Source organism: Aulonocara stuartgranti (genome assembly GCF_965226115.1).
Source record: "Aulonocara stuartgranti genome assembly, chromosome: 7".
Lineage (NCBI taxonomy): Eukaryota > Metazoa > Chordata > Actinopteri > Cichliformes > Cichlidae > Aulonocara > Aulonocara stuartgranti.
Window position 1 is genome coordinate 62,970,769 of NC_138945.1, and position 27,948 is coordinate 62,998,716.

Genomic DNA, 27,948 nt, shown 5'->3' on the forward strand with positions numbered 1-27,948 from the left:
CTCCTCTCCATCTCCCACTCTGTTCCTCTCTCTCCCTCTTTGTGCTGACAAGCAAGCCAAACACCAACATCATCAAATATACAGTTGAAACCAGATATTTACATACTCTTCAGATAAAAACACAAACACTTTTTTAATAGTAACATCAAATCAGACTAAATGTTTATTTTTTTAGATTGATAAATAAAAAAAGACATATTTGTTAAATTTAAGAGTAAAGAGAGACATTGTATGTATTTCTTAATTGCAAATGGCACCCAAATTGTATTCAAAATTGAGCCACACTTATGGAGGTTTTGGTTGATATATTTTGATTTTCAAATGTCAAAGAAACAGACTCTGTGTTTTGGGGGTGCCTTATATGCATCCACAGGTGTGCCACCAGTTTACTCAAATTGACTCTACTAGTCTAACCTATCAGAGGCTTCTTAAGCTCAGAATGGAATCGTCTGGAGTTTTATTATTACTTAACAATAAACTTAGTGTATATGTACTCCTAAATTTGATGAAAGTGATAAAAAATAGACAGCCCTCTCTCTCTTTATTCTGACATTTGACTAATTCAAAAGATATTTCAATATCTGTTTATCTAAAACAAAAAAGTTTACTCTAAATTGATGTTTAACAGTAAAAAAAAATGTTTTTATGTTTTTTCCCTAAAGTGTATGTGTATGAGTTTTTTCTGTGAAAGAAGCCCCTTATGTCAAAGGAGCTTGCAAAGAAAAGCGTCTGGACTTCTTTAAGTTACTTGAAGACGTTTCACCTCTCATCCGAGAAGCTTCTTCAGTTCTAAGGTCAAATGGTGGAGAGTCCCAAATATAAACCTAGTGGGAGTATCCCCCCACAGAGGGACAGACCTCTACATTGGAGAGACCAAACAGCCACTTCACAAGCGCATGGCACAACACAGAAGAGCCACCTCCACAGGACAAGACTCAGCAGTCCATCTGCATCTTAAGGATAAAGGACTATGGGCTCAAAATGTGGTCATAAATATTTTGTACTTGTAAAAAAGATTTGTGTGTGCGTAAAAAAGATTTGTGTGTGCGTAAAAAAGATTTGTATGTGTAAAAAGAATTTGTGTATGTGTAAAAAAGATTTGTGTGTGTGTAAAAAAGATTTGTATGTGTAAAAAAGATTTGTATGTGTAAAAAAGATTTGTGTGTGCGTAAAAAAGATTTGTATGTGTAAAAAAGATTTGTGTGTGCGTAAAAAAGATTTGTGTGTGCGTAAAAAAGATTTGTGTGTGCGTAAAAAAGATTTGTGTGTGCGTAAAAAAGATTTGTGTGTGCGTAAAAAAGATTTGTATGTGTAAAAAGAATTTGTGTATGTGTAAAAAAGATTTGTGTGTGTGTAAAAAAGATTTGTATGTGTAAAAAAGATTTGTATGTGTAAAAAAGATTTGTGTGTGCGTAAAAAAGATTTGTATGTGTAAAAAAGATTTGTGTGTGCGTAAAAAAGATTTGTGTGTGGACTTAGAAAAAAAAACCCTGCAAGTTACAAGTACGGATTTTTGACCCTATTTTTCTTCCCTTCATCTGATTGGTCAATGTCATGTCAATCACAAATGTAACAATCCAATCAGAGAACAGATGGGTTTGGCTGTCGGAGGGGCGCTTTTTTGAACTGCAGGTCCTTGAAGGGTGATACCGTTTGAAGCTGGAGGATCGCTATATAAATATCCGATAGCAGCTAGGTCCCCTAACTTTCAGTAGCTGTTGAAAGGAAAAGGTTGTGGTATATCAGTGGTTAGAAATAACATTATTGCTTTAGGATTAGTTTAAAAAAAAGTCAGGGCTGACCCAGGACCATTGCTGTGAGTCACAGTGCACAGCATAAAAGTCCTTTCACATCGGACGCAGGATGTGCTGCTAATGCTAACTGCTAACTAAAAGCAAAGGATCCAGAATTTGTTACGCTGGCTGCTGGGCTCTGTGGGTTTTTGCAGCAGCTCTACCTGTACTAGATGCACCTGCTCCTTGTCGTTTTTATCTCTGACTTTATGTCCTCTACAAGAGTTTGTTTTTTTTGCTAGTTCTTCAAATGTTCAATAAAAACATGTATGCTAATTCATAACGAAGAAAGCTTTGTAATAAAGACTGTCATTTCCAAAACACTGCCCGCCCCCACCCCGCGGTCCGCAGCGCTGTTGAAAAGGCTGTGGAAGTCCCTGTATTAAACACTTAGTCCTGTGACATAAAAATCACCAAACTCGGACGACCACAGACTGTTTTCCTTCGTGGTGATGAAGGAAAGCGCTGCGTTGGCATGTAAAAGGGCATTTATTCCCTTCAAAGACCTGCAGTTCAAAAAAAGCGCCCCTCGACAGCCAAACCCATCTGTTCTCTGATTGGATTGTTACATTTGTGATTGACATGACATTGACCAATCAGATGAAGGGAAGAAAAATAGGGTCAAAAATCCGTACTTGTAACTTGCAGGGTTTTTTTTTCTAAGTCCACACACAAATCTTTTTTACGCACACACAAATCTTTTTTACACATACAAATCTTTTTTACGCACACGCAAATTCTTTTTACACACACAAATCTTTTTTACACATACAAATCTTTTTTACGCACACGCAAATTCTTTTTACACACACAAATCTTTTTTACACATACAAATCTTTTTTACGCACACACAAATCTTTTTTACGCACACACAAATTCTTTTTACACATACAAATATTTTTTACACATACAAATCTTTTTTACGCACACACAAATTCTTTTTACACATACAAATCTTTTTTACGCACACACAAATCTTTTTTACACATACAAATCTTTTTTACAAGTACAAAATATTTATGACCACATTTTGAGCCCATATAGGACACTCTTTCGAGGATGCCAATGTTCACATTTTGGACAGAGAGGACAGATGGTTTGAAAGAGGAGTGAAAGAAGCCATCTATGTCCACTGTGAGCGACCATCTTTGAACAGAGGCGGGGGTTTACGACACCAACTCTCTGCCATCTATAATCCAGTTTTGAGATCCCTTCCCAGACGCCTTAATGCCCACTCACATCCTGGGCCATCTGACCTCAGGAATTCGCATGATAAGGTGGGGCCAGGTTTCACAATGAACTCACCCGAAACTCTGGCTGATTGGGACCCACACCCAATTTCACACCTTGGCTCAGGCGATTAGAGGATCATCAGGGGGTCCTTTTGTCCCTCTGTGGGGGGTTACTCCCAATAGGCTTATATGTGGGACTCTCCACCATTTGACCTTAGAACTGAAGAAGCTTCTCGGATGAGAGGTGAAACGTCTTCAAGCAACTTAAAGAAGTCCAGACGCTTTTCTTTGCAAGCTCCTTTGACTACGATGACCTGGATGACTGAGAACCTTCACAGACAAGCCCCTTATGTCCATTGTTGTGTTCATCAGTACATAACTGAAACCGATTAAGAGTGCTTTGTTTAGCCGTGGAGGGTAACAACTGAAAATATGAAATAAACACATGCCCTGGCCTGTAAATGGCCTGTATTTATATAGCGCTTTACTAGTCCCTAAGGACCCCAAAGCGCTTTACATATCCAGTCATCCACCCATTCACACACATGTAAGCTAAGACTCTTTAAAAAAACAACATTGTTATTCGGCTTTTCATTCCATTTGTTGTGATCAGTTTGATATCAATCTTTTGTGATACACCGTCATATTTACATTATTTGTACAGTATGAAAGATTTGCTTTGGTACCTGGTCAAACTTAAGCCCTCCTCTGTCTGCCTGGCTGCGCTTCTCCTACAGCAAACTCGCAGGCACTCACATGCGTATGTGCTGTGCTCAGTCGCCTAGTGCCTGAGCTCAGATTATACCAAAATTAGGGGGGATTTACGACTGTGCGCTATGTGCATCAAATATTGTGTGTAGTTTTTGTTTTATACAGTTGTCAGTCAGGCATCTAACTATAAAACAAATTACACTCCAGAAGTCCCCGGGCTTCTGATAAAATGACCCGAGCTTAAGCCCAGTAAACCCCTGCCGATGGTTGACTCCAAATCTCCCGAACACTATGTCAATCTGAGAAAGCAAGACTGAGGGATCCGAGACCAAGGCAAGACCAAGACCACGTAAATGTCTCGAGACATCCAACTCTATCAAATAGAAGGAAACACAAAGGATAGATAGATTGATGATATGTATGCTACTTGTCTTTCTTTGCTGGTATTATATATTTTAATCTGAATTTTATGAGATTAATTTGTGTCTTCTGTCAAAGTCTCAAAGAAAGATGAATTGGTATGTCTGGTTTAAAATGTTTTAAAGTGTCCCAGTTTGTAAGCATTGCACACTTTCTCCAACGTTCTTACTTCAGAGTCAGGGTCTTCTGACTCAACAAAATTGAAAAAGAAAAGGGTGAGATGGCACAAAGGTCTATTATATGTTAAAACACCACAGCAATATTTCATTTAAAACTGACAATTAAGATCATACATAACCAGATTTCCACCATACACTCATTACATACTTGTTAGTTCCATGTCTGCTTCAGTGTAATTCTTCATATGCCATGTCTTACTATTTGGGCTGTTTCTGTTTGTTATTTTTTATAGTGCTTATTATTAATTAATTGATGTCATGTGTTCTACCCATGCTTTTGGCTTCTTCAGAAAAATCTGTGTATCAAGCATCGTTAAAACACTACAATATAAATCTGAAAAAAATTACCTGGTCTAGTATCACGAATTAAATTCATAAAAAGAGCTAGAGCTTTACTTCTGTGTAATTTCATGCCTTTGGGGGAGCAAAAGCCTTTGATCTGGACATTCATCATCCAAATACATTTTGTTCCTGCATTGAGCTTTAGATTAATGAATTGGCACAGTTAGGAGGATTTTTCCCTCTTAAGACCTGACCTTCAAATATGTGCTTGCAGCAAGCTCACTTTTATAAAACAGGAGTTTATAAAAGTAGGTTGTTTGTAATTTAGAGATGTAATTTATATGTACAAATTTAGAGCGTTTAGTGATAAACTGAACAATGCACAATGATAAGCACCCCTATTAGTCAACAAGCAGAACATTAGAAAATGCAGCAAAATTACAAAATATCAAATGGAGATTAATATGTGATTTGTTAGCTGTGGTGAGAATACAAGAATGGTAAGAGTAAAGGATCTTTAATGAGGAAAGATCATGTTTAAAGTGCAGGCCAGATGTTTTTCTCAGCAATAGCAGAGATCAAAACTAAGGTAAAAGTACGATTTTCATAAGCTCCACCAATTCAGGTAGCCAGAAGTGTTAAAGCAGTATTATGCAGTCACTCATATTAACTACTATTATATGGTAACTACCTGTTACTTTAATGCATTGCTTTACTTACCCAGCAAATAGTCTTGCAAGAGGAACATTCTGTCCCTGGCCAAAAATGATTGTGGTTTGACAAGCAAGGCAGCAATGTGTTTTCGAAGCAGATGGCCTACAGGGCTCCTTTCTCTATTAGTATGTTGGGTATGTTAGCTTAGTGGAATAAAATTAAATGGCTGACAGCACAAGGCTGTTTCATTACACCTCACATTGAAAACTACTTTTCATTTTCTCTTTCCACATCCTTGAATTTATTTATTTTAACTACCAAGGCGCTGGAAAGATTTTTAGAGATGTTGGTCCATACTGTTGTGATAGCATCACACAGTTCCTGCAGATTTTATTTAAATGTCCTGTTCTGGGACATCCCAAAGCTGCTGCTCTATTGCAGCGGTCCCCAATCGAGTCATTTGGTACCAGGCCACGAGAGTTGAAGCTCCGGTTTCCCTGGGTCTTTTCCCATGTTGTAGTTGTGTGTCTTATTTTGAAAGAAATGTTTACGCTCTACCATAGCGACCAGAGAAGCTCTTCTGCATACCTTGGCTGGTAATTATTTTAGGTTACTCCCTATTAGCTCAAAGCTATCTGGTCATTCTCCTCTGACCACTGACATTAGCAAGGTGTTTTTCACCTAGACAACTGACACTCATTGGATAGATCATCTTTTTCAGGACATTCTCTATAAAACCCTAAAAATGGTTGTGCACAAAAATCCCAGAAGATCTGTTAGCCCGTCTGGCAACAAACACTATGCCACATTCTAAGTTACTTAAATGACTTTCTCCATTCTGATGTTTGAAGTGTGGCGGGTGGCGATAATGTTGTCATGTAAATATAGTTGCTGCCATGTGATTGTCTGATTAGGCATTTCCAATAACCAAGGTGTATGCATGTAACTAAAAGATGAAGGTACAGTATCATCAGTAAATGTGAAGAATAAAAGAAAAAGTTCAATTATTTTTCATAAAAGCTTGACACTGGTGACAAACATGCCCAAAACTGATAGTTGCCCCTGAGGGCTGTAAGCAGACAAGTCAGTGAGTTGGTCGGTAATGCAAAACATAACCACTTGCTATAATACCATACAACCAATAGCAAATTGCTTTCCCCCCCAAAAAAACTACAAAATGTATAACAGAAAAGCATGTTATTAATTATTTATTTAATTTTTATATTGTATGTAATGTATATGACAGAATAAAGGAGCTAGCTGCAAACGTTCAATCACATAATAATAATACAATTATCAATTGACTTTAAGTGTGATATAGATGACCAACAACTTTTTAATTTTACTCCCTACATTTTAAAACACATTTCTGTAGCTTCTACGCCTTTCATTTTGAGAACAGACTCATTACTTTAGGTTCATGTATCGTTTATAATCTAGGGTTAAATTAAGCTGAAGGAGTGCAGGTGTCTGCAAGTTGTAGTTGCAGTAATTCAGAATCTAGGTAGCGTGACAGAAGAAGAGGAAGCATGAAGAGAGCAATGTTTTGTTTTGGGTTTTTCTGGTTATTTTAAGTGGCAGGTAATTTCAAATTCAATGTTTCTAGCAGCTCAACAAACATCAGCAAACACACAAACTGTTTGTGTGCAGTTTGTCACATAGTGTGTTGTTAGCTAAAGGTTCAGATGCTGTATTTCACAGGGAGAGAAAAGAGTGTGAGATAAATTCACTCAGTTAGAAATGTAAGAAAAGACAGGACATGTTGAGAAGAGAAGTTAGATTTAAAGGTAAGGATGCTCAGTGATGCCTGATAAACTTTAAAAAATGTAAACCTTAAATGTGATGTGATGTCATAATTTTAATCATATATTAGATATTCCTGCAAAAACAAACTAAGGTATACTAACTTTGTGTTATTCAAATATTACCAGAAAATACTTTGTAGTTTGTATGGGATGCAAAGGTTAGCTTGTCACACCTTTATACCAACTGTATACAGTCTAATATAAAGACAGTATACAGTATTGTGGCAGTGTAGAGGATGGTATCAGCCAAAAAACATGTGAAAAATCTGCCGACATCTTGAATTCATTTGTGCAAATCCACAAAGAGGAGCGGGTCAGCTGATCATATCATGTATACCAAGAAAACCTACTCATGTAAAAATGATTGTGACTTGTGATTATTGTGCATAGCTATCTTTTGACATGCTAAAGAGGGTCAGTCATTCAGTGCATCCTACTATCACAGTTTCCACGGGAACACAGACGGAGAATACTGCATCAGGCAACACCACCTCCTGTGATCACCCACACAGAAAGAAGCTTTACCATTATTCCATCTGTGGTTAATGCATATATATGGTTTTAAGAGAAAAAAGAGAGAAAGGCAGAGAGAATGAGTTTGGCTGGTCACATGGCAGGTCACCTGTGTTTGCTGTACTGTATATGCAACTGGGCAGTTGGTTTACTGCATTGTTAGTTAGATGAAGCATAGTAAACCCCCTCTCCTGAAATAATTTTGCCATAATGGCTGTCGGTTTGCTTTAGTTTCTCTCTTTCCTCCAAGTCAATTATCCTCCATGCACTTTTCTCCCATTTGGGTGAAGCTTTGGATTTCACGTTCTTCAGCTGTGCACACCTAATTATCATCTTCTTTGTCAATGTCAGTAAAAGAAGACCAGCTGTGTCGTGCAGGTTCCCCCAGATAACCTGGTAAACAGGCCAAACCTAGGGCGCATTCAAAAAAGTACCTCCTATCTCCTATTCCTGGCCTCATCGAGGTCAATGAAGAGTGGGTAGGAGTATTGCTAAGGACTTTAGAAGGACCATGCGCTCAGAACTGGAACAGCATTACATTTGTCTCTCCTTAACAATGTGACGCCAGCTGTCCACCCTGCTGAAACTACAGTCATTACATTACAATCAGCGACAGAAGATGGACTACAAAATGTGCATATTACTTTGCCACGATGTGTTCTAACCCCATTGTTTTACAGAGGACACATAAACGAGAAGAGTCTGTGAAAATTTTTTCTTCATTACAAATGATGGAATTTGTTAATAAGAAAATTGTACTTAGTAGTCAGTATAATCTTTTAATGATATACAGTAAGTTTGCATATGGTAGAATGCTGCATGTAATCATTTGTGTGTAGAAGTATATAGTTGGTGGCATATTGAAAGAATGTCTCATCCTAGGAGGTCTGTAACATTCTAGGGTGTTCACCCCCACATCCTAGGAGCATGAGAGAGGTCGTACCTTGTCTTATTGTTTTACGGTAGGATTAACGTAGCTATGTTAGTTTTAGTCTAAGTGCTTTTTTACATATAGATGAACTGTTGGATTTTCCAGACCAGCAGGTTAAGGGAAGTCGGTTATGGGGCCACACTCTGAACACACACTCTGAACACACACACACACACACACACACACACACACACACACACACACACACACACACACACACACACACACCTCCACATTCCAATGTAAGGAACAAACACTCACTGAAGTATAAATAAAGACCAGGGCAGTTTCTTAGTGCGAGTCTCAGTCTGGAGGCTGCCCTTGCTAGCAAGAAGTTCTGAGTCTTTACTGAAGAAGTGTTTTAGAGTATATTTCTTAACAGAATTTGATAAAAAAGAAGGAACTTTTAGGGCCAGTTTTACTAATGTCAGCAGCCAAAAACCTTCTCTTGACATAAGAAAAAAAATTACTGGATTACTGGATTGCACCTTAGAACACACATGCATCAACACTACAATGAGTGGGTGGAGTGAGGTTTGGAGTCTTCTCCCACCCCCGTTCTCTGCGGCCTGCTGGAGCGGGATGGCTAGGAGGAGTTGGCCGTCCGACTGCGGTCTGGGGTGTGGGGCCTCCCTGCTGCTACGGAGTCGGGGTGGTCTGCCTCTCCCCACCGCAGGGAAAAGGGTAACACCACCTGGGTCTGGGTGCAGTTCCCCCCTCCAGGGGCAAGGGTACCTAGATCCGGTTTGTAGAGTACCCTTGGGGAGTGTGATCGTGTGTACAGCGTCTCTTTATGTCTGTCTCCACGTTGGTTGAGTGTGGAGTGAGTGCATATGAGAGCATGGGGGGGGGGGGATGGATGTTTGTGTCTGTGTGTGCCTGTATGTCTGTGTCTATATGTCAGGTTGGGTATCAGACGCCACCTCTCTGGGGACACCTCAGGCCCTCCAAGGTTTGGAGGCCTATCTCCGCCCACCACCACTTCCCCTGCCAGTGGCGGACTCCCTCAGGTGTCGGTGCGTTGGTGGTTCTTTGTGTCTGGGGGTGGGCGTCCAGGTACACACCGGCTCACTCCTTGGCGGCCGCTTATCGGGGCCTGGAGCCTGGGGCTCGCTTGGGCCCCTTCGGAGGTGGGGTGCCCCCGGCCTCTCGGCCTGGGGCTCGGTCACTCAGGCACAGCTGGGGGCCGGCGGAGCTCATGGGCGCGTCACTGCAACTCCCCCTGGCTTCTGCTCCGCGGCTGCTGAGTGAACCCTCATCTGGGACTCTCCTCAGCTCTTACTGGAACAGTGGCGCGGCTGCCCCTCTGTTGGTCTTCCATGGTCTCTTGTGTTCTGGGGGCCTCTGGATGTCTGGAGTTTTGATCTCCTCCATACCCGCTTCACACCCCGGAGGACGGGGCTGTGGCCCCCCCACACTCCCTAGCAGATTGTTACATGGAGAAACCTTTGGAATACAAGCGTAGACCCAAATTACACCTTTCTTGACTGCTACTCCGAAGCACATCTGTCCTGCGTGCTGCACAACAACATTGAATATTTAGTATTTACTGCTGTTTACACTTAGCTAGATTAATGCGATGGTGTTGCGTTTAGTATGTTGCTTTGTTTTTTTTTTTGCTTGTTTTCTATTCTTCTCTCAACAGGTGATCCAGGAGATTTTTATTTTTTTTCTCCCCCCCTTTCTCACTGTCCCTCTCCCTTTCTGTTTTTCCTTTCCTTCCTCTTTCTTTCTCCCTTTCCTATCCCTCACTCATGTCTGTCCCGTCTGTAACATCTGAAAATAAAAAATAATAAATAATAAAAACAAAAATCGACCAAATGGACCAATACGGCAATGCCACGATGATCCATTTGGCAAAGTAAATCCATTGGGTATCCTTGTTGGTCTTCAGACAACAATTCTGATGGCTAAAGAACCAAATGGGACAGGCAAAAAAAAAAAAAAAAGAGTATATTTCTTAACAGAATTTGATAAAAAAGAAGGAACTTTTAGGGCCAGTTTTACTAATGTCAGCAGCCGAAAACCTTCTCTTGACATAAGAAAAAAAATTACTGGATTTATTAAAGAGGCTCAGTGTCAGTTTGTGACTGACAGTTGTGAACAGGAGTATTTTTACAGTTGGCCTTATGCTATATATATTTCAGTAGAACTTTCAGCAGAAGAATATTGAGATGAGTCACACAAATGTGAATTACAAAATCAGTGGAACACAATTTACTGCAAATTGCAAAAACTAATGTTGAAAAAAGCGCAGATTATCCCTGCTGCGGTTGTGACAGTCGGTACAAGGAGAATTTATTTTCAGGAGAGAGATGTTGTCAGAACGTGTTTGTAATTGGCAAGTTATTTCAGTGCTAAAACTTTGGCTGTGTCATAAAACTCTTCATTTAGTCCTCATGCTGTGTGTTTAGAGACAAGCCTCACTTATTGTTCCTCAGCAACACTGGTTTCATGAAACAGAGCAGAAATTAACTGAAATTAGCTTCTTTTTCGCAGCAATTTGCACACTGCAAGCAACTTCTCTCTGTTGAATCTGTAACAAATAAAAGTTAGTGTGTTAGTTAATGCCTGAATATTCCAATGTTCTATTAATATTAAAAACTGATGCGCATATACATGCATGTGGTACAATAACATAGTAACTGGGATGGCTTGTGACCTGAAAGTGAACAATGTTTTTTGTCCTTCTGCATATTCAGCTGTTCTATAGAGACTTCAGGTTTATATAGAGAACACCCCAACAACAAATATATGGACACTTTGTTACTGATTAGTAGTTCATCTTATAAAATGTATGTGCTACAGTCTAGAAAAGTCTGTAGCATAACATGTCTCACATATACAGACATTGTGACTAAAACACTAAAGCCACCAGTGTGTCTCTCAGTTATCATGTAATGACTGTAATATTTAGTGAACAGAAATGTCCCATCTGGATAACATTTGTACACAAACATAAAGGGAATGACTGGAGAAAATGCCAGTTTATTTGTCATGGCAATTTCCATACTGGCAAGAGGAGTTGGGTGGTGCTAAGCTTTGGGGGATCTTAAAGACACAGAAAATGAAGCAGCTTGTTTTGAATTGTGGAAACACCCAGGGACTGCATCAGGATCCAGAATAAAATATTGTCATTATTATTATTTTTTTATGCTGTGAATCATGAACAACTACTTGTGTAGAGTCCAAGAACATAAATACTGAGCTGAAAATGAGCATAATAGGTCCTCTTTAAACATTTCTTGTAGTGACATATTTTTCTTCACAGTTTTATATGAATGCTGACATATTACATTATAAAAAAACCAAAACAAAAACAAAACAAACAAAAAAATGCCAGTAACATACCAAGCAATGCACTGTCAGAAAGCATCCATTAATTCATCTGAGCCTTAGGAACAGAATAAATAAGAAAAAGAGGAGTTTAATGGTGCATTAGTAAGGAGCCAGTGGAAAAGGCCCTGGGTTATGTTTTCAATAGGCAACCATTATGAAAACCAATTTATCACACACTTTCCAGAGAAGATCACTTGGCACTACAATTGAAATGGTTCCTCAAGAAGAAGACTTTGGGCTTTAGCTTGTTACTGATAAGAAAGTTCCACAGAAGTGGAAAGGTTGTATATTCAACCTTTAAAATAAATAAAAAGTATCCATCCATCCATCCATCTTCATCCGGGGCCGGATCGTGGGGGCAGCAGCCTAAGCAGAGAAGCCCAGACCTCCCTCTCCCCAGCCACCTCCTCCAGCTTATCTGGGGGAACACCAAGGCGTTCCCAGGCCAGCCGAGAGATATAATCTCTCCAGCGTGTCCTGGGTCTGCCCCGGGGCCTCCTCCCGGTGGGACATGCCCGGAACACCAACCCCAGGAGGCATCCTTGTCAGATGCCCGAACCACCTCAGCTGGCTCCTTTCGATGTGGAGTAGCAGCGGCTCTACTCTGAGCCCCTCCCGGATGGCCGAACTTATATCTCTAAGGGAGAGGCCAGCCAGAAGCTCATTTCCGCTGCTTGTATCCGCGATCTCGTTCTTTCGGTCACTACCCACAGCTCGTGGCCATAGGTGAGGGTAGGGACGTAGCTCAACTGGTAAATTGAGAGCTTCGCTTTTACACTCAGCTCCCTCTTCACCACGACGGACCGGTGCAGCGTCCGCATCCCTGCAGCCACCGCACCAATCCGTCTGTCGATCTCCGGCTCCCTTCTCCCATCACTCGCGAACAAGACCCCGAGATACTTGAACTCCTCCACTTGGGGCAGGAACTCATCCCCGACCCAGAGTGTGCACTCCACCCTTTTCCGGCTGAGAACCATGGCCTCAGCTTTGGAGGTGCTGATCCTCATTCCTGCTGCTTCACACTCGGCCGTTCCAGTGCGAGCTGGAGGCCTTCACCCGATGAAGCCAACAGAACCACATCATCCGCGAAAAGCAGACTCATAAATAAAAAGTAAATAAATTGAAATATGTTATTTTTGAGAATAATGCAACAACCACATTTTCACTTTGGGGTAAAAACATGTTTTGGAACAATTCCATTTAGCAGTTTCCAATTATGATTACAGATTTATTTTAAAGGTTCAGATTGATAGTTTTCATGCAGTTTAGTTGCTTATTTCTCATATATTAATTTAAATAGATTTGGACTTCCACAGGACACAGACGTTTTCATTTTTCTATTAAGTTGGAAGTCTTGGGTGCAAATAGCAAATATTTTTAATGACATTATGCCATTACTGCATTATGTAAATTCTTCAATTATTGTGAATCTTCCATTTTTTTGTCTGCTTTTTTGACTGCCAATTTGTGGTTCCTATACTCATACCTGGCTGGAATCTATTGTGCTATTTATATCTTAGAATCAAAAAACATTCCTCTAAGTTATCGTTTGTTTTTACGGCCACACATTTCAGTTGGGCCTGATCCTTACCATGGAAGTTTGGGGTTGAATCTAGCCCAGGTCCTTCACTGTAATCAATCAGCGGCATCTTCATCTATCCAAAAATAGCAAGCAAGAGTCTGATGCATTTATTTATTTTTTTTATTTTTTTATTTTTTAAATAACATTGGATGTTCTTGTTCTCAGCAAAACTGCTCGAAAGCCCCAGCTTGATGTTGTAGCTATTTCATTTGTTAACAATTTATGACTATTAGTTTTCACTTCCTCATATGACTTTCCATCAGTCATATCAAGATTCAGAATCTGACTTTACTTGGCTGATTATCAACTGGAACAATGTCCCGTGGATGCAGATAATGGAGAATTTAATTAGAAAAATACAATCATGTTTGCCTTGTGCTTTGCTTTAGATAAGATATTTTTTCACTAATATGGTTTTATTAGTTCTCCATTTGTTTAGTTTGTAATGTTAAGCTACTAAGTAATCCAGTGCCAAATAAATTATATAAATTTAATTATCAATCCTGTTTATGTAGCATGCAAGCTAGTACCATGGCTGAGAACTAACTAGGACTAAAGAACACTGATATTTACCAAAAGTTTGTTTGCTTTGTCTTTGAAATTCCTTTTTTCCCTCAGACATTACTGACAGGATGTGAGAAATTTTATATATGATTTTGTATATTTAGCCCTGTGAGTTTTTCCTGGACAACTATGTATGCATAATTTTTTTTTTCTGATGACGAAAAAAGGTAAATATTCACATCAACTATGATATCTGTAATAAATTCAGAGGTTGAAAACAAGGATCAGACAATACAGAAAAACAACAATAGTTTATTTGAACCATATTTTGTGTATGAACTACAAACTGGTCTCTATAATCGATCTCCGTATCTTTTAAAGGTCATGAAAGAATGCTTACATGAAAATCGATCTCTTATTCTTTTACAACATATTTATCTTTTTTTTTTTTTCAATTTTTGAACAGATTGTTGGCACATGTAAAATCAAAATTTAAAAATTTTTGTTTTTGTTATATTTTATTCTCAAAATGTATTTTATATAAATCTACCACTAGAACAGCATTCCTTCTCAGAAAAAGAAAAGGATGTGAAAAAAAGGAATATTGACAAAAATATTTTAGATATCTTACACACATGAGACAGCTTGACTAAAATGCAACAAAGTTACCATTGAAATTTTCAGACAGTTTACCTCCAACTAAAGGCAGAAGGGAAAGATGGTTACACTCTCAACATAAACTGAGGAGAATCGTGATCCCCTGCCTGCCAGTATGAACTGAAACAGAGAATGTGACACACACACACACACACACACACACACACACACACACACACACACACACACACACACACGCACAATATGGTTTACAAATGTGCCAGTCTCCACATAAGGGCAATTATGGGGTGAATCCTGTCCAGTTGTTGAAAAAAAATTAAGGGGAATCATTCATTAAATCTGGACTAATATTACCCGGTGACCTCATTTTATTTAGGAATCTACAGTATTCCCCACGTCTGTGCTGTACACAGCACATCAGAACTTCTGATTTCAGAACGTCATTCAGAACGTCTTGGTTATCAAAACACCTTGAAACACTACATGCAATAACCACTTGCATCTCAAATGGCGCTCATCTTAAACCTGCATAATTCCTTATCTGGCAGAGAAAAAAAGCTGTGAAAATAAAATGACTTTAATAGAATTAATATTCTTAAATATACTCTGCATTATAGGGTGTGTGTGAGTTTGTGTGGAGTGCTGGAGTGTGTGTGTGTGTGTTTTTTTACACTACAGATTATGAATTAATTAAAATATATAATCTGTGCAACTGTAATACATATATCAGGTATCCCAGGTAATAAAAACTCGGTGTGAATCAAGCATAGATCATATTGTTCTGAGGCAAACTAACACTGTATCTCATTTAATCTCCATACTCTATGCATTAAGCTAAGGGGTGCAGCATTTTATTCTTTTTTTCAATTTAAGCTAAAATCTGTATTGGCTGTAAAAGGTTTGCACTTATGTCCGGTTAAAGCCGTTTTGTTAATTTGCCTTTATTCATAGTGACACATAACCACTTGAATGAGAGTGAATTCTTTTAAAACTTCTGTAAAAATTGGTTTATTTTGCTTGGCTTTGTGGAAGTTTTGAATGAGGCTTGTATAGTATACAAACTTGTATAGTAGACAGTGGGATCTTTTTGTTTGATTGTTACCTGTGGTAGCCCATGTGTTTGTGAAACAGGTGGTGTAACGTGCAGACCTATAGACATTGCTGCTTGTTATCTTGACAGGAAAACTGTGTTTTTTGCTATATTTTCTGTAAAATATGTAAATGATTTTGAAGAAAAGCCCACAGAAAATCTTTCACTTCTTAAATCATTATTCTGAATAGCTTTCAGAACTTAAAACACCTATTGCCACCATTCATCTAAAAGTGACCACAGCAGTGGACTGTTTTCATGTATTTTTTTCCAGACATGTTTTGAACTAATAGAGGACAATGTTTCAAATTCTCAGTGGAGTACCAGCTTTTACTTAAATAATATGCGTGGTGAATCCACAGAAAGCACATGACATCATCTTTAATAAAGGCATTCCTTTCTGGATTGCATTACTGCAAGTGTAAAAAAAAAAAAAAAAAAAACCCAAACCGAATTAAGAATTTGAGTGGCCTAACTTTTTTTTTGCAAATTTTTCTGTTGAATAAAAACCACAGTTAACTTGCTAAAAATAAACCTGTGCCATCTCAAATGTCTGCATAACCACTGCATTTATGGTGCTTGGCACCATTCATTACATTTGGGACTTTGAAATGCTTTCCAGGGTATGGATGGCAGCAGAGCTGTGCCCATCCAAAGCCCACAGGCACATCAATTAAAATGTAAATTGTGTTGTCACTAACGATGGAGAGAGTCAGGTGCAACCCAAACATCTGGTTGATGCCCGATCCCACACATTCACCCCATAAGCCTCTTGCAGCTAAGCCTTGCCACTCAGGGACAAGTTCTGTGGTTGGCGGGAGCAGGGTGTGAATCTGGGACTGCCAGGCACTGCCCATGTGGAAATATGGCACAAAGATGACAGGCAATGTGCTCAGACAGCTGTATAAAGGGTTTAAGCTCTTTCTTCCGCTCATCAGTCTACTTCTGACAGCACTCCTGCAGTACTGCAGATGAGGTAAGGGGTCCCAGCATGAAAATGGGGCTTCAAAGCAATCATCTTCATATGCAACACTACACAGCACTGCAAGGTAAAGGTGAAGCCATGATACACTGGAAATATTCTGAGGCAGTGGGTGTTTGCCAGAATTTGAGGTCATGTACATCTGTACAAGCATTATTCCCATCCTCTCCAGTCATAATTATGTTCTTTCTAAAGTACGTGTTAATGCTGCTTCTGTAGCATGACCTTCAGAATTTCAATGGTTCTTAATGCAATTTATTATATGCTTTCTATAATAATGCGATTTGTCAAGACAAATTTGAGATCAGGGATCATTTTAAATTTTACATATACAATAGAAACACAAAGACATATAGATCAACAGTATTTAATTTAACAAAACTGTCCTTCTAGCAGTGAGCTTCAACTTTTACAGTAGCAGAAATGGATGCATTTCCCTCTTTTCAGGTCCTCAGCCTATTGATGACAGCGCAGAGTGGCTAATGTATGTGACAGATAATTAAACGGTGAATAATGATCAGATTCCATCACTGACAGTTCTGTCACTCACTCCAAAATGATGAACAAGTGTTTAATTCATCTCAGTTAGAGATGGTCACAAAAGATTTCATCAATTAATCCACAGCTGAGAAAATCACTAATGTGCTCTAGGATTCCTTGATAAATGGGGAAAATGAGGTTACTGTGTCATCTGATCGAAAATCGGCAGCTATACCAAAAAAAGAACAATAAAGGAACAATACTTTGTTTCATGTTTTTTGACACATCTTTGAAAGAAGTTGAAAGTATATTAGTAAACCAATTTTGTGATATGCGAGGAAAAAAGAAGAAAAAAACCCACATGAATTAAGTGTTGAAAAAATAATTGCAGAATACAGTTTTCGTGATTTAACCACAACATTTTTTTCTTAAATAAATAACTTCTGCTTTGTAAAGACACTTTTTGAAACAGTAGACATACTCTAATTCCGAAAGTCACTGAATTAACATTGCTAGTCGCTGATTTGCCAAACACAAGTCTGTTATTCCGAGCGTCAGCCGCAGTCCTCGCAACCAAAGGTCAGTAATGTTCTGTCAATAATGCCTGTAAGTAATTTCATCAGTTTTAAAATGTCTCACAAAAGTATTAGATTTGGGTCTCTTGTACATTGTCTTTTGAGCTGGCCCGGATTAGCAAAGGTTCGTGCGCTGAGCTGTGTATAGAATTGATTGTGGAGGCATGGTTGTATGCAGTCTTATAGGTGTTATAGTGGTTGAGGTGCTCGTGCTCAAGAGGAGGCAGAGTAAGGTGGCCCTCCATGCCTGGGCCTCCAGTTACACAATCCTCGTCCACATTGATGATCTCAATAGTGCGTGTGGGTGCATGGTGATTCTGCTGGTGGTGTTGTTTGCGCATCTTATAGAAGATAATAAGCATGACAGCTGCCATGAGTGTGATTGCAACAAAGCAGCCAATGATGATCTTGGTTGTCTTCATTACCTCATCCAAGCCATTCTGCAATCCCTCACCACCCACCTCTGTGACGGGAATTGTATAAGTCTTCTCTGTGGCACGTGTGGAGAGTGCGGTTCGGACGGTGGTGGTTGTTGTAGAGGTTGGTGAGATAGACTCCCATGTACCAGCAGAGGGTGTGGGGCCAACCTTCTGTTGGACAGTAGTGGTGAAGCCTTCATTATGCGGGGTTTCTATTGTCTCCACTGTCACTGTAGTAAAGTAGCTGAAACTGCTTTCCGTAGAGGAAACATTGAGTGTGGCAGACGCTGTTGTGTTACCTGCAGAATTACTCACCATGCACGTATATGTACCTGTGTCCTGCATGGTAACGTTGGTAAAGTTCAGTGTGCCATCATTCAGCACAGAGATTCTGACCTTGTATGCACCGTGTGTCATGATGGAACCATTGGGTGTAATCCAGCTCACTGAGGTTAAAGAGCTGGCTCTGCATTTCAACTCTGCAGCACTTCCCTCTGTTACATTTAGGTCTGTGGGAGGCTCCACAATAACAGGAGCATAACAGTGAAAGTAATTCTGGTCCAGCTCACCAATGTAGCGTCCCTTATGGTGAGGAGGTGAACTGCAGCGGGCACAGCAGCTGGTGTTTGCAGGTACCATCTCCTTAAGCCACCAGCTTAGCCAGAGGATGTCACAGTTACAATTCCAAGGGTTGTGGTGTAAGTGCACTCTCTCCAGGTGATGTAGAGGAGTGAATAGATCATGGGGCAAGAGGGTAAGGTTATTGTGGGCCAGATTGAGTTCCACAAGTGATTGCAGGTCATCAAAAGCATTCCTTTCTATGGTCTGGATCTGGGCATGCATCATCCACAGCTTTTGTAAGTGTATAAGCCCTTTAAATGAACCAGGCCGGATGACAGATAGCTGATTTCCTGACATTTCCAGTTCATCCAGCTTCACTAGGGGAATAAGATTGGGAATTTCCTTCAGATTGCACATTCCCAGATTTAAGTAGCGCAGATTGCTCAGCCCTTCAAAGGCCCCATCAGATATGTAGTTGAGCCGTTTGAGCTCCCCAAGGTCCAGCCTTCGTAATGAGGGCACTCTGTTGAAAGCATAGGAGGTAATGCTCTCTATGGGGTTATTCCTTAGCCAAAGCTCTTTTAGTTTGGACAAGTACTCAAAAGCCCCGTTTGGGATGGTGGTGAGGCGGTTATCAAATAGCTCCAAGGTATTGAGGCTGGCCAGTCCATTGAAGGCCCCAAGCTCAATTTTGCGTATGTGGTTTTTGCTCAGCTGTAGTATCTCTAGATGTCTTAGGTGTTTGAAGCTGTCCACTTTTATGACTTGAATAAGATTTTCTTGCAGATTCAGGTAGCGTGTGTTGGTAGAGATGCCATCAGGAACATCCCGCAAGCCTCTGCGGGTGCAGATGACTTTGCTGAACTGGTTACTGCACGAACAGACAGAGGGACACGTCTGAGCGCGAACCAGTCCTGCGACCACTAGCAGCTGGAGGGCCAGGAGCAGAACAAACAAAGGGTCGGACAAGGCCCGGTTCCACCTAGGACCTCGCATCATCTGCTGCTGCTGAGAGGAGGTCATCTTGTTTAACATTCATAATTCATTGACTGGTCTTTCACTCTCTTAAAAGAGGATTTTGGCCCACTGGAATGAAATGAGAAAGAGAAAAGAGAAGACACCCATTAGGTAAGTGTGTGAACAAGTCTAATGCATACTAAAGTTTATCCCATGCCATTTCGAATTATTAGCACAAGGATAGCCTTAAAAAAAGGTATACTGTCTTGTGGCAACCATTAACCACATCCACACACAAACTGGGAACTTATATAGAAATGCGTTTTCAGGCACAATGTCCTTGTATCTCAGTCACATAATCCAAATTCCTGAAAAAACAAATGATTTCTGTGCTGTTTGTTTGCAGAAGAAGGGAACGAGTGAAAAAAAGCAGCCATGACTGCTGCGTTGTGATTTATATTTCAGTGTGGAGGAGCATAAAAAATAATAAGCTCAACACCCACTAGTCCTTCAATCGAGTCAAGATATCTAGAAACCTCTGATTACAACTCACAAATCAGCAAACAAAAAGCATGAAAGCAAGTGAAAATATATATCTATATATATATATCTATATATATCTATATATATCTATATATAGATATATATACACATATAATATGTGTGTGTATATCGATTTAGAGAACGTGCAATGAGTTCAACACTACAACAGTGGCCTCTCCATTTGGGTTTATTTTCTTTATTTTTTTTTTATAAATCACAAATTAAAAGCTCTGTTTAAATTTACAACTTCCTTAAAAAGATTAAGGGTAAGATTTTCTCTTTTCATGTTAACTGGAAAAGCACTGTGAGTTAAGGCAGGAACATTAAGCAGCTGAAATGTAGACTAGCAGTGAGGTCAACACTACAACAGTGGCCTCTCTTTATTTGCTTTCTGCTGAATATACACTTTACATTTTTTTTTCTTTTTTTTTAATAAACTTTACTCAAGGAACTTGAGTATTCCCAGGGCCCAAGTTGGCTTTTAAAGTCTGAGACATTTTACCTTAAACCATTAGACCATTCAAAATATTTTTTCTTTTTTACTAAGCACTTCATACATTTTTTCTTACATGTTTTATACAATATGGGTATTCAGCTACTTAATAAGTGAAAGATCAGTACAGTTAAATGCCATAAATGCCACTGATGCTCTGATGTCCTTCATTGTCAAATATCTCAGCCAAGTGTGTCTGTCACACACAAAAAAAAAAAACCCTGTTGATTTTCTATAATCAATGTATGTGTGTGTTTTAGTGTTAAACATAATCATATCCATTCTGTGGAATAATAAACCCACTGAAAGACACATCGCTGACATATTGATTAATTTCATGTTCAGTATAACATCTCTGGACTTTACCGGCTTATTATTAATGACTACATTGCAACACCATTGTTCAAAAACGAATTCAAATACAATAATTACAACACTCTTATTATGTTGAGTCATACAACTTTCTCATTGCTTTGCTTATTATACAGTTCATTAGTATATGTTTTTTTTTATTGTCATTTTTTTCCTCACTACTATCTAAGTGAAAAACAGGGAACCACTCTGGGCAGGTCGGAAGTGAGTCACAGAGCTAGCACAGATAAAGGGAAACATTTATAGAGCCTCTAATCTACCTGACCTGAATGTTTTTGAATGTGGGAGGAAACTGGAGCATGTTCAGAAAATCAATGTGAACATGAAGAAAAAGATGTAAACTATACTGTTAGATTTTCAACCTCCAGTGAAATGTCAGCGATAAATACTGAACCACTGTGGAATATGTGTTGTTCGGCTATGAATAGCTCAGGAAATGTGAAACATTTTTGTAACGGAACACAATGTCTTTCACACAACAAGGTTCAATCTTTCAACAATAACAGAAAGAGCTCTCTGAGATAAGAGTTATCTTGAGATGTGTTATATATTAATTAAGTAAAATATCTTTTATATTTAAAGAAACTAATCACAAATGAACAGCTCTGTTAGTTGTCACTGAGTCAACATCAAAATTTAGAAAGAATATTAACAAATTACAGTGTTCAAAAATGTTTTATGCAAGACAATTTGTCTATTTAGAAGGAAAAGCACAATTTCCTTGTAAAAAAAAAACCCAGAAGATTTTCTCTTGTTGTGTTAATTGGAAAAGCACTGCGAATGAAGACATGCAGTAACATTGCAGTGTTGTTGGGATGCAATATTCATAGTTTCTGTAGGCATACAGTGTGTTCAACACACAGCCTAATCTCCAATAGAAAGCTCTTCACTTAAGAATGGGGAGGCTATTACTGTAACTACTGATTAATTGCTTGATTACTGACTCCATTAATTCTTCAATTGCAAAATTTAAATTCCAAGCAGCCAAAGCCTGGGGGTGGAAAAAGAATTTGTTTTCATACAGGGGGACTGAGCAAATGTGACAGAGCTCACACACCAGGCTGAAAATCACATTCCACTGTTGCAGTTTTAATTTGCTCGAAATTAAAACCTTGCACAAAACAACAGGGTTTAGTGCAGCACATGGTTTAATACAAGATTTATGCTTGGATGTTCTATTGACACTGCAAGAAGAAAATATTAATATATGAAGCTGAATTTTTGTATACACATCTTTATTATACACATCTTTTTAGGTGAAAACAATGTCTTTTCAATGCCATGAATGAATATAATGACCTACTAAAAACATGCTTCAGTTAAGACTTCTGAAAACTTCCTCACTCCCTGTATCTCCGCTATTTACTCATCCTCCTTTTCAACAGATCAAACCTTGATAAAAAGATAAACAATGAATCAGCAGAACAGAATCCAAACTGTGGCAGTAGAAAAGATCAAGTTGATTTACAGAGCAAAACAATATATCTGCACACTGACAATGAAAGCAGCAAAATTGGATTTACATAGTGCTGTGATGGAATTAGATGAAAAGAGATAAGGAAAATAGGATTAAGAAAAGAAAGCATTTTCAACTTTTGTCCTAACAGATTATGAACTGCCAGCTGTCTCTTTGTCTTGCAGACATACTGAAGCGCGACCCTGCTTAACAGAAGTGGAGACAATTAAACAGCCAGACCTGCAATATTTGTGAATTCATTTCTTGCTTTTACAGAAACTGTTATGTGGAGTTGTGAATATTTTCTTTTGTGCCCCTGTTGTCCACACAGGCTCTTCTTAGGGCTGCTTCTGCAGTATTTGCTCCAAATTATTGCCTCATCAAGCAGCCAATAATGAAAGATGAAAAAGTTTTTGCAGCATCCACCTGTGGAGTGGTTACTAGACCGCTTATTTCCCACTGGACTTTCACCCCGAGTCTAATGCTTGCTTCCATGCTCTCAGACTGGCACTCCCTCTGCAGTCTACTTGCTCCATTCTAGTCCTGTGCTCGCTTGGAGGAACTGCATCATTGAGCAGAAACCTTTGTCTAAGGCAGACAGTGATGGTACCTCTGTTACAAGTAGTATAAGCAATCATGAGACCTGATTTGACAAATGATGCTTGCCATCCATACTCTGACAGTAAAGCAGTCCAGATGTGCAAATAATGTTTGTCTACCTGCCTGTGTGATTCAATTGCACAAAAGCCTACAGTGCAGGATCAACAGAGCCTTTGCAGGACTAACTCCTAACTGCTAACTTCACAAGCACTTTAAATTCAGCCCTCATCAGAGGGATGGAGATACATCAGCCTCTTGGGCCTCTCCATGCCGCTTCATACATTTCTATTTGCGCATGTTTTGGAGTCCTCCCTGACTCAATCAGTTTTAAGTGTGCTAGACAGCCAATGACGTGTTGGGACTTTTATGCACATGCCAAGAGGTATTCCTCTAATCCCATCAAGGATTAGTGATCTGCATGGTGTGTAACATTACTAACATCCCACTCCTCTGCTGTAGAACTGTTTTTTCTATCACAAGGCAAGAGATGTTAAATGACCAAAATACAGCTTTTCTCACAGCGTTATTGCACGTTCTATTCATGGGTCATAACCTGGTGTACCATACTGTCACAATAGGGCAATGGCCAATGTAAGCTGAGATACCATTAGTATATTTATAGTCGTCAAAATGATGGACACCACTGGAATAAAAAAAAGAAAAAAGAAGAAAAGAGCCTGCAAAAATCAGGTCAGTGTAATTAAATGATGCTGAGGTGGAGTTAATGGGCCTGTTTGGAGCACAAGGGCATAAAGGAAAATCTTCAAGACTAGAACAACCAGTTCTTTACTGTATTGCTCACAGGCCCTGCCATCACTACATATACATGAACTGTAACAAATTTATTTAATATACAGATAATGAATGAAGTTATGTAATAAATTAACAAATAAAAATGCACAATGTCCTCAAAGATCAGAGAAAAAATATATAAAAATGTTTAAATAAAAATAATTATGACAAGAGAAAAAGGGGTATAAAAATCAGGGTCAGTATTTTAGATTAACTGCCATCCGTAAAATGGTATATTTTGTTTATTTAAAAAACATGTCTCCAATAGATAGGATGGGACATTCGTAGTGGTAGTGGTAGTTTCCACATGGTCTTAAGTCTAGCCCTTCTTATGACTACTGTAATTCTGAAGTCTGTCATATTTTTACATTATAAATTGGGTAGAAAAGGCTGAATTATTTAGTTACACTGCAGGAAATTCAAGTGGGGCTAAAGCCCCCTAAAATAAGTCTGTGACTAGTTGGCACAAGCCACTGAGTTATTTTATTCTGCTTTCTTATTATGGACAGCATGAACTTCCTGTATTCATTCCTTACAAATGCATTAATTCCTTTGAAAGGTGGGGAAAATAGAGTGGACTCCTCTGACGCTTTCTACACTCAGTTAATGCTCGAGTGCTTGCTGATTGTGAACTTTTCTGTAAAGAGTGACTGACAGAAGCTTTAGCTTTCACATTGCATGGAAGAGAAAAGATGATGAAAGATTGCAGAGTGTGAGGCATCTGTGAGAGAGGAATGTTGGTATGTATGCTAGAGAAAGAGAGAAAGGAGAAAGTGCAAGAGAGAAAAAGAGAAGGAGGGATTAATGAGATATAAATCAAATCAGGCCACTTCTTGATAATGCCAGCAACAGCTCCAAATATAAATCAGAATCCTTTAAGGATTCCAGTGTGGGAGGGATACCCACCACATGCATCACAAGCCTTCTTTTTTCCTTCTCTCGAGCCAGCACAATAAACCGATTAGATGTCTTTATATTTTCATCATGTGATCATAGTTTTGATATAGAGTCACATTTTCCCAGTGGTCTTTCATCACATTTAATCACACACATTATATTAGAGCCTAACTGGGGTAAAGACAGGGCAGCTTTGTCCCTGATGCTGTCACTGAACTCCATAAGAATTGTTTTTGATTTGATTCATTTTGTTTAATTACAAAAGGTTTCAATAGGTGTGTGTGTGTGTTTGTGAAGGGATGCCAAATGCTATCATTTTTCTGTAAAGCAAATTTACATATGGATATAAATAACGTAACCTTAACCAAATTTAGATTTAATTTCAGTTAAATAACAGCAATATCTGGAATATTTAGAATTATTAGGATGGCATAGGGGTGGCTAACACCATTGCCTGCCAACAGCAAGGTTTCTGGTTTGAATCTTAGCTGGGCATTTCTTTGCCAAGCTGGCATGTGCACCTTGTGCCTGCGCTGGTTATGGGTACTCTGGGTTTCTCCCACAGTGAACATGTTAGGTTAACTGAAGATTACAAATTGGCCAGAGATGTGAAACAGATAAAGTACTTGAAGTGCTGTATGAATGCTTTTTAACAATGTGACTCATGGTCTAAAGTACTTTGTGTGTCAGTAAGGCAAGAAAAGGGCTTTTTAAATGCCAGTAGGTTACATGCATAATTATTTTATCCTACATTGTGCGAGCTGTTGGACTATAGAGTGTATAACAGGATGGATTTTAATTTATAATACTGATATATGCTATATGTATATAGCGACATTTATGATTTCATATGCACTATTACTGTGCCTTGTATTTCTGCAGTTAAGGGCACTTTAAGCTACTTTAAAATGTAATGTTGAGGGATGCTGGCTCCCCCCCCCAAAAAACAAAAAAACAAAAAAAAAAAAAACAAGAAAATGGTCACACTGCAGCTCTTTTTCAGTGTCTTTCTTTTAACCACTCAAGTGAAACAGACAAGCCAAATACTTTGAATTGGTGCTAACTAGCCAAGTGAGACAAACTGGCAGCTGCTCCCATGCCCACAGCCTTACATTCTTTCACTCACAGCTTGTCTGTGTCATCTATAACAAGATGGTGAAATGAATCTGATGCATGTAACAAAAACTGAGTAACCCAGCATGCTCTTATAAATAAGCTTATCAAATGTGTTCAGTACACAAATAATGTTAATGTTAAAATGCTTAAAAATACTTAAAATACTTAAAAATGAAAACATACATATGAAAATGATCTAAGATACGCTAAAAAAGATAATTCCATCATACTAAGACTCAGAGGAGGAGCCAGACATTTGAAACACCCGGGGCTTAGCCCTAAAGGGTAGTATGCATGTGGGATTTTTTTTTTTTTTGAGGGGGGGGGGACTTAACCAAGACATAACCACAATCAGAACTAGATGATAGTAGCACTAAAAATCATCATAGACCTGCACTACACTTATTTATTTAATTCTACCAAAGTACAATATTTAGATTGAGAAAAGTTTATATAATTATTTAGCCTTGTTGTGCAAACAAGCCTGCAGAACTTAATAAATATAGAATTTGAAAAATAGCAAACCTAAAAAGAAACACTAGGTACGAGATACATGAGTACCTATGATACAGTGATACTTTTAGTAAGCAACCATTTGACTAACATGTGTGTCTCACCTGCTCTTGTTCATCTCTGTTCTGTCCTCATTCTCCATCTCAATCTCTGTTCCTCTCTCTCTCTCTTTGTGCTGACAATCATCAAATATACAGTTGAAACCAGATATTTACAAACTCTTCAGATCAAAACACAAACACTTTTTTAATTGTAACATCAAATCAGACTAAATGTTTATTTTTTTAGATTGATAAATATAAAAACATATTTGTTAACTTTAAGAGTAAAGAGAGAAACTGTCTGTGTTTTTTAATTGCAAATGGCACCAAATTGTATTCAAATTGAGCCACACTTATGGAGCTCCACAGTTCTTTTCCTGGTGTTTTGGTTGACATCTCTTGATTTTCCCATGTCACAGAAACAGGCTTTGTGTTTTGCCTTATATGCATCCACAGCTGTGCCACCAATTTACTCACATGGACTCTACTAACCTATCAGAAGCTTCTTCAGCTCAGAATGGAATCCTCTGGAGTTTTCTTATTAATTAACAATAAACTTAGTGTATATGTACTCCTAAATTTAATGAAAGTGATAAAAAATAGATCTCTCTCTCTCTTTATTCTGACATTTAACTAATTCAAAATATATTTCAATATTTATCTAAAACAAAAGTTTACTCTAAATTGATGTTGTACAGTAAAAATGTTTTATGTTTTCTCCCTAAAGTGTATGTAAATATCTGGTTACAAATGTGAATATCCTGCTGTGTACTCAAATCCCTCTTGTTTTGCATAGAAATATACTGAACAACATACAAAGCACAATATATAAAATAACATTTACCTGAGTTTTTTCTTTGAAAGAACCCTCTAATGTCCATTCTTATATTTCAGTACATAACTGAAACCGATTTAGTCAGGGAGGGTAAGAACTGAAAATATGAAATAAACACACGTAAGCTAAGACTCTAAAAAAAAATAGCATTTGTTCGGCTTTTCATTTCGCCATTTGTTGATTCACTTGAAGAGCAAGTAAAATAATATTGGTCAAGTGATCAGTTTCATATCAATCTTTCGTGATGCACCGTCATATTTACATTATTTGTACGGTACGAATGATTTGCTTTGGTACCTGGTCAAACTTAAGCTCTCCTTAGTATGGCTGGCTCCGTCTCTCCAACAGCGCACTCACGGGCAGCAGCTCCCCCCGCCCCCTCGCTCAGTCTCTTAGTGCCTGAGCTTGGATCATACCAATATCAGGGGGGGATTCACGCACAGTCGTAAATTCCCACAGTGTGCACTACGTGCTTCGAATATTGTGTGTACTTTTTGTTTTATACAGTTGTCAGCCAGGCATCTAACTATGAAAAAATTACACTCCAAAATACCCCGGGCTTCTGACAAAACAACCCGGGCTTAAGCCCCGTAAGCCACCCCCACGCTCCGCCCCTGCTAAGACTATTACTAAGACCAAGAATAATGCTTATGTATTGCAATT

The 27,948-nt window shown here is 38.7% G+C and overlaps 1 protein-coding gene and 1 long non-coding RNA gene across 4 annotated transcripts in view; both read right to left on the reverse strand.

The window, feature by feature from the left end:
* Window positions 1-27,894, reverse strand: LOC309710116. Its single transcript, XR_014277656.1, has 3 exons — window positions 27,583-27,894; window positions 27,295-27,382; window positions 1-44 (listed from the first exon to the last, which is right to left on the reverse strand). It is a non-coding gene; the product is annotated as an uncharacterized lncRNA (long non-coding RNA).
* Window positions 14,275-27,948, reverse strand: part of lrrc4ca (leucine rich repeat containing 4C-a) — a 51,051-nt gene continuing 37,377 nt past the window's right edge. For all 3 annotated transcript variants that reach the window (XM_082539345.1, XM_082539346.1, XM_082539344.1), the window contains one exon: window positions 14,275-19,756. In XM_082539345.1, coding sequence (XP_082395471.1) covers window positions 17,762-19,705 — 1,944 coding nt within the window. In that variant the 5' untranslated portion in view covers window positions 19,706-19,756 and the 3' untranslated portion in view covers window positions 14,275-17,761. The remainder of the gene's footprint in view (window positions 19,757-27,948) is intronic.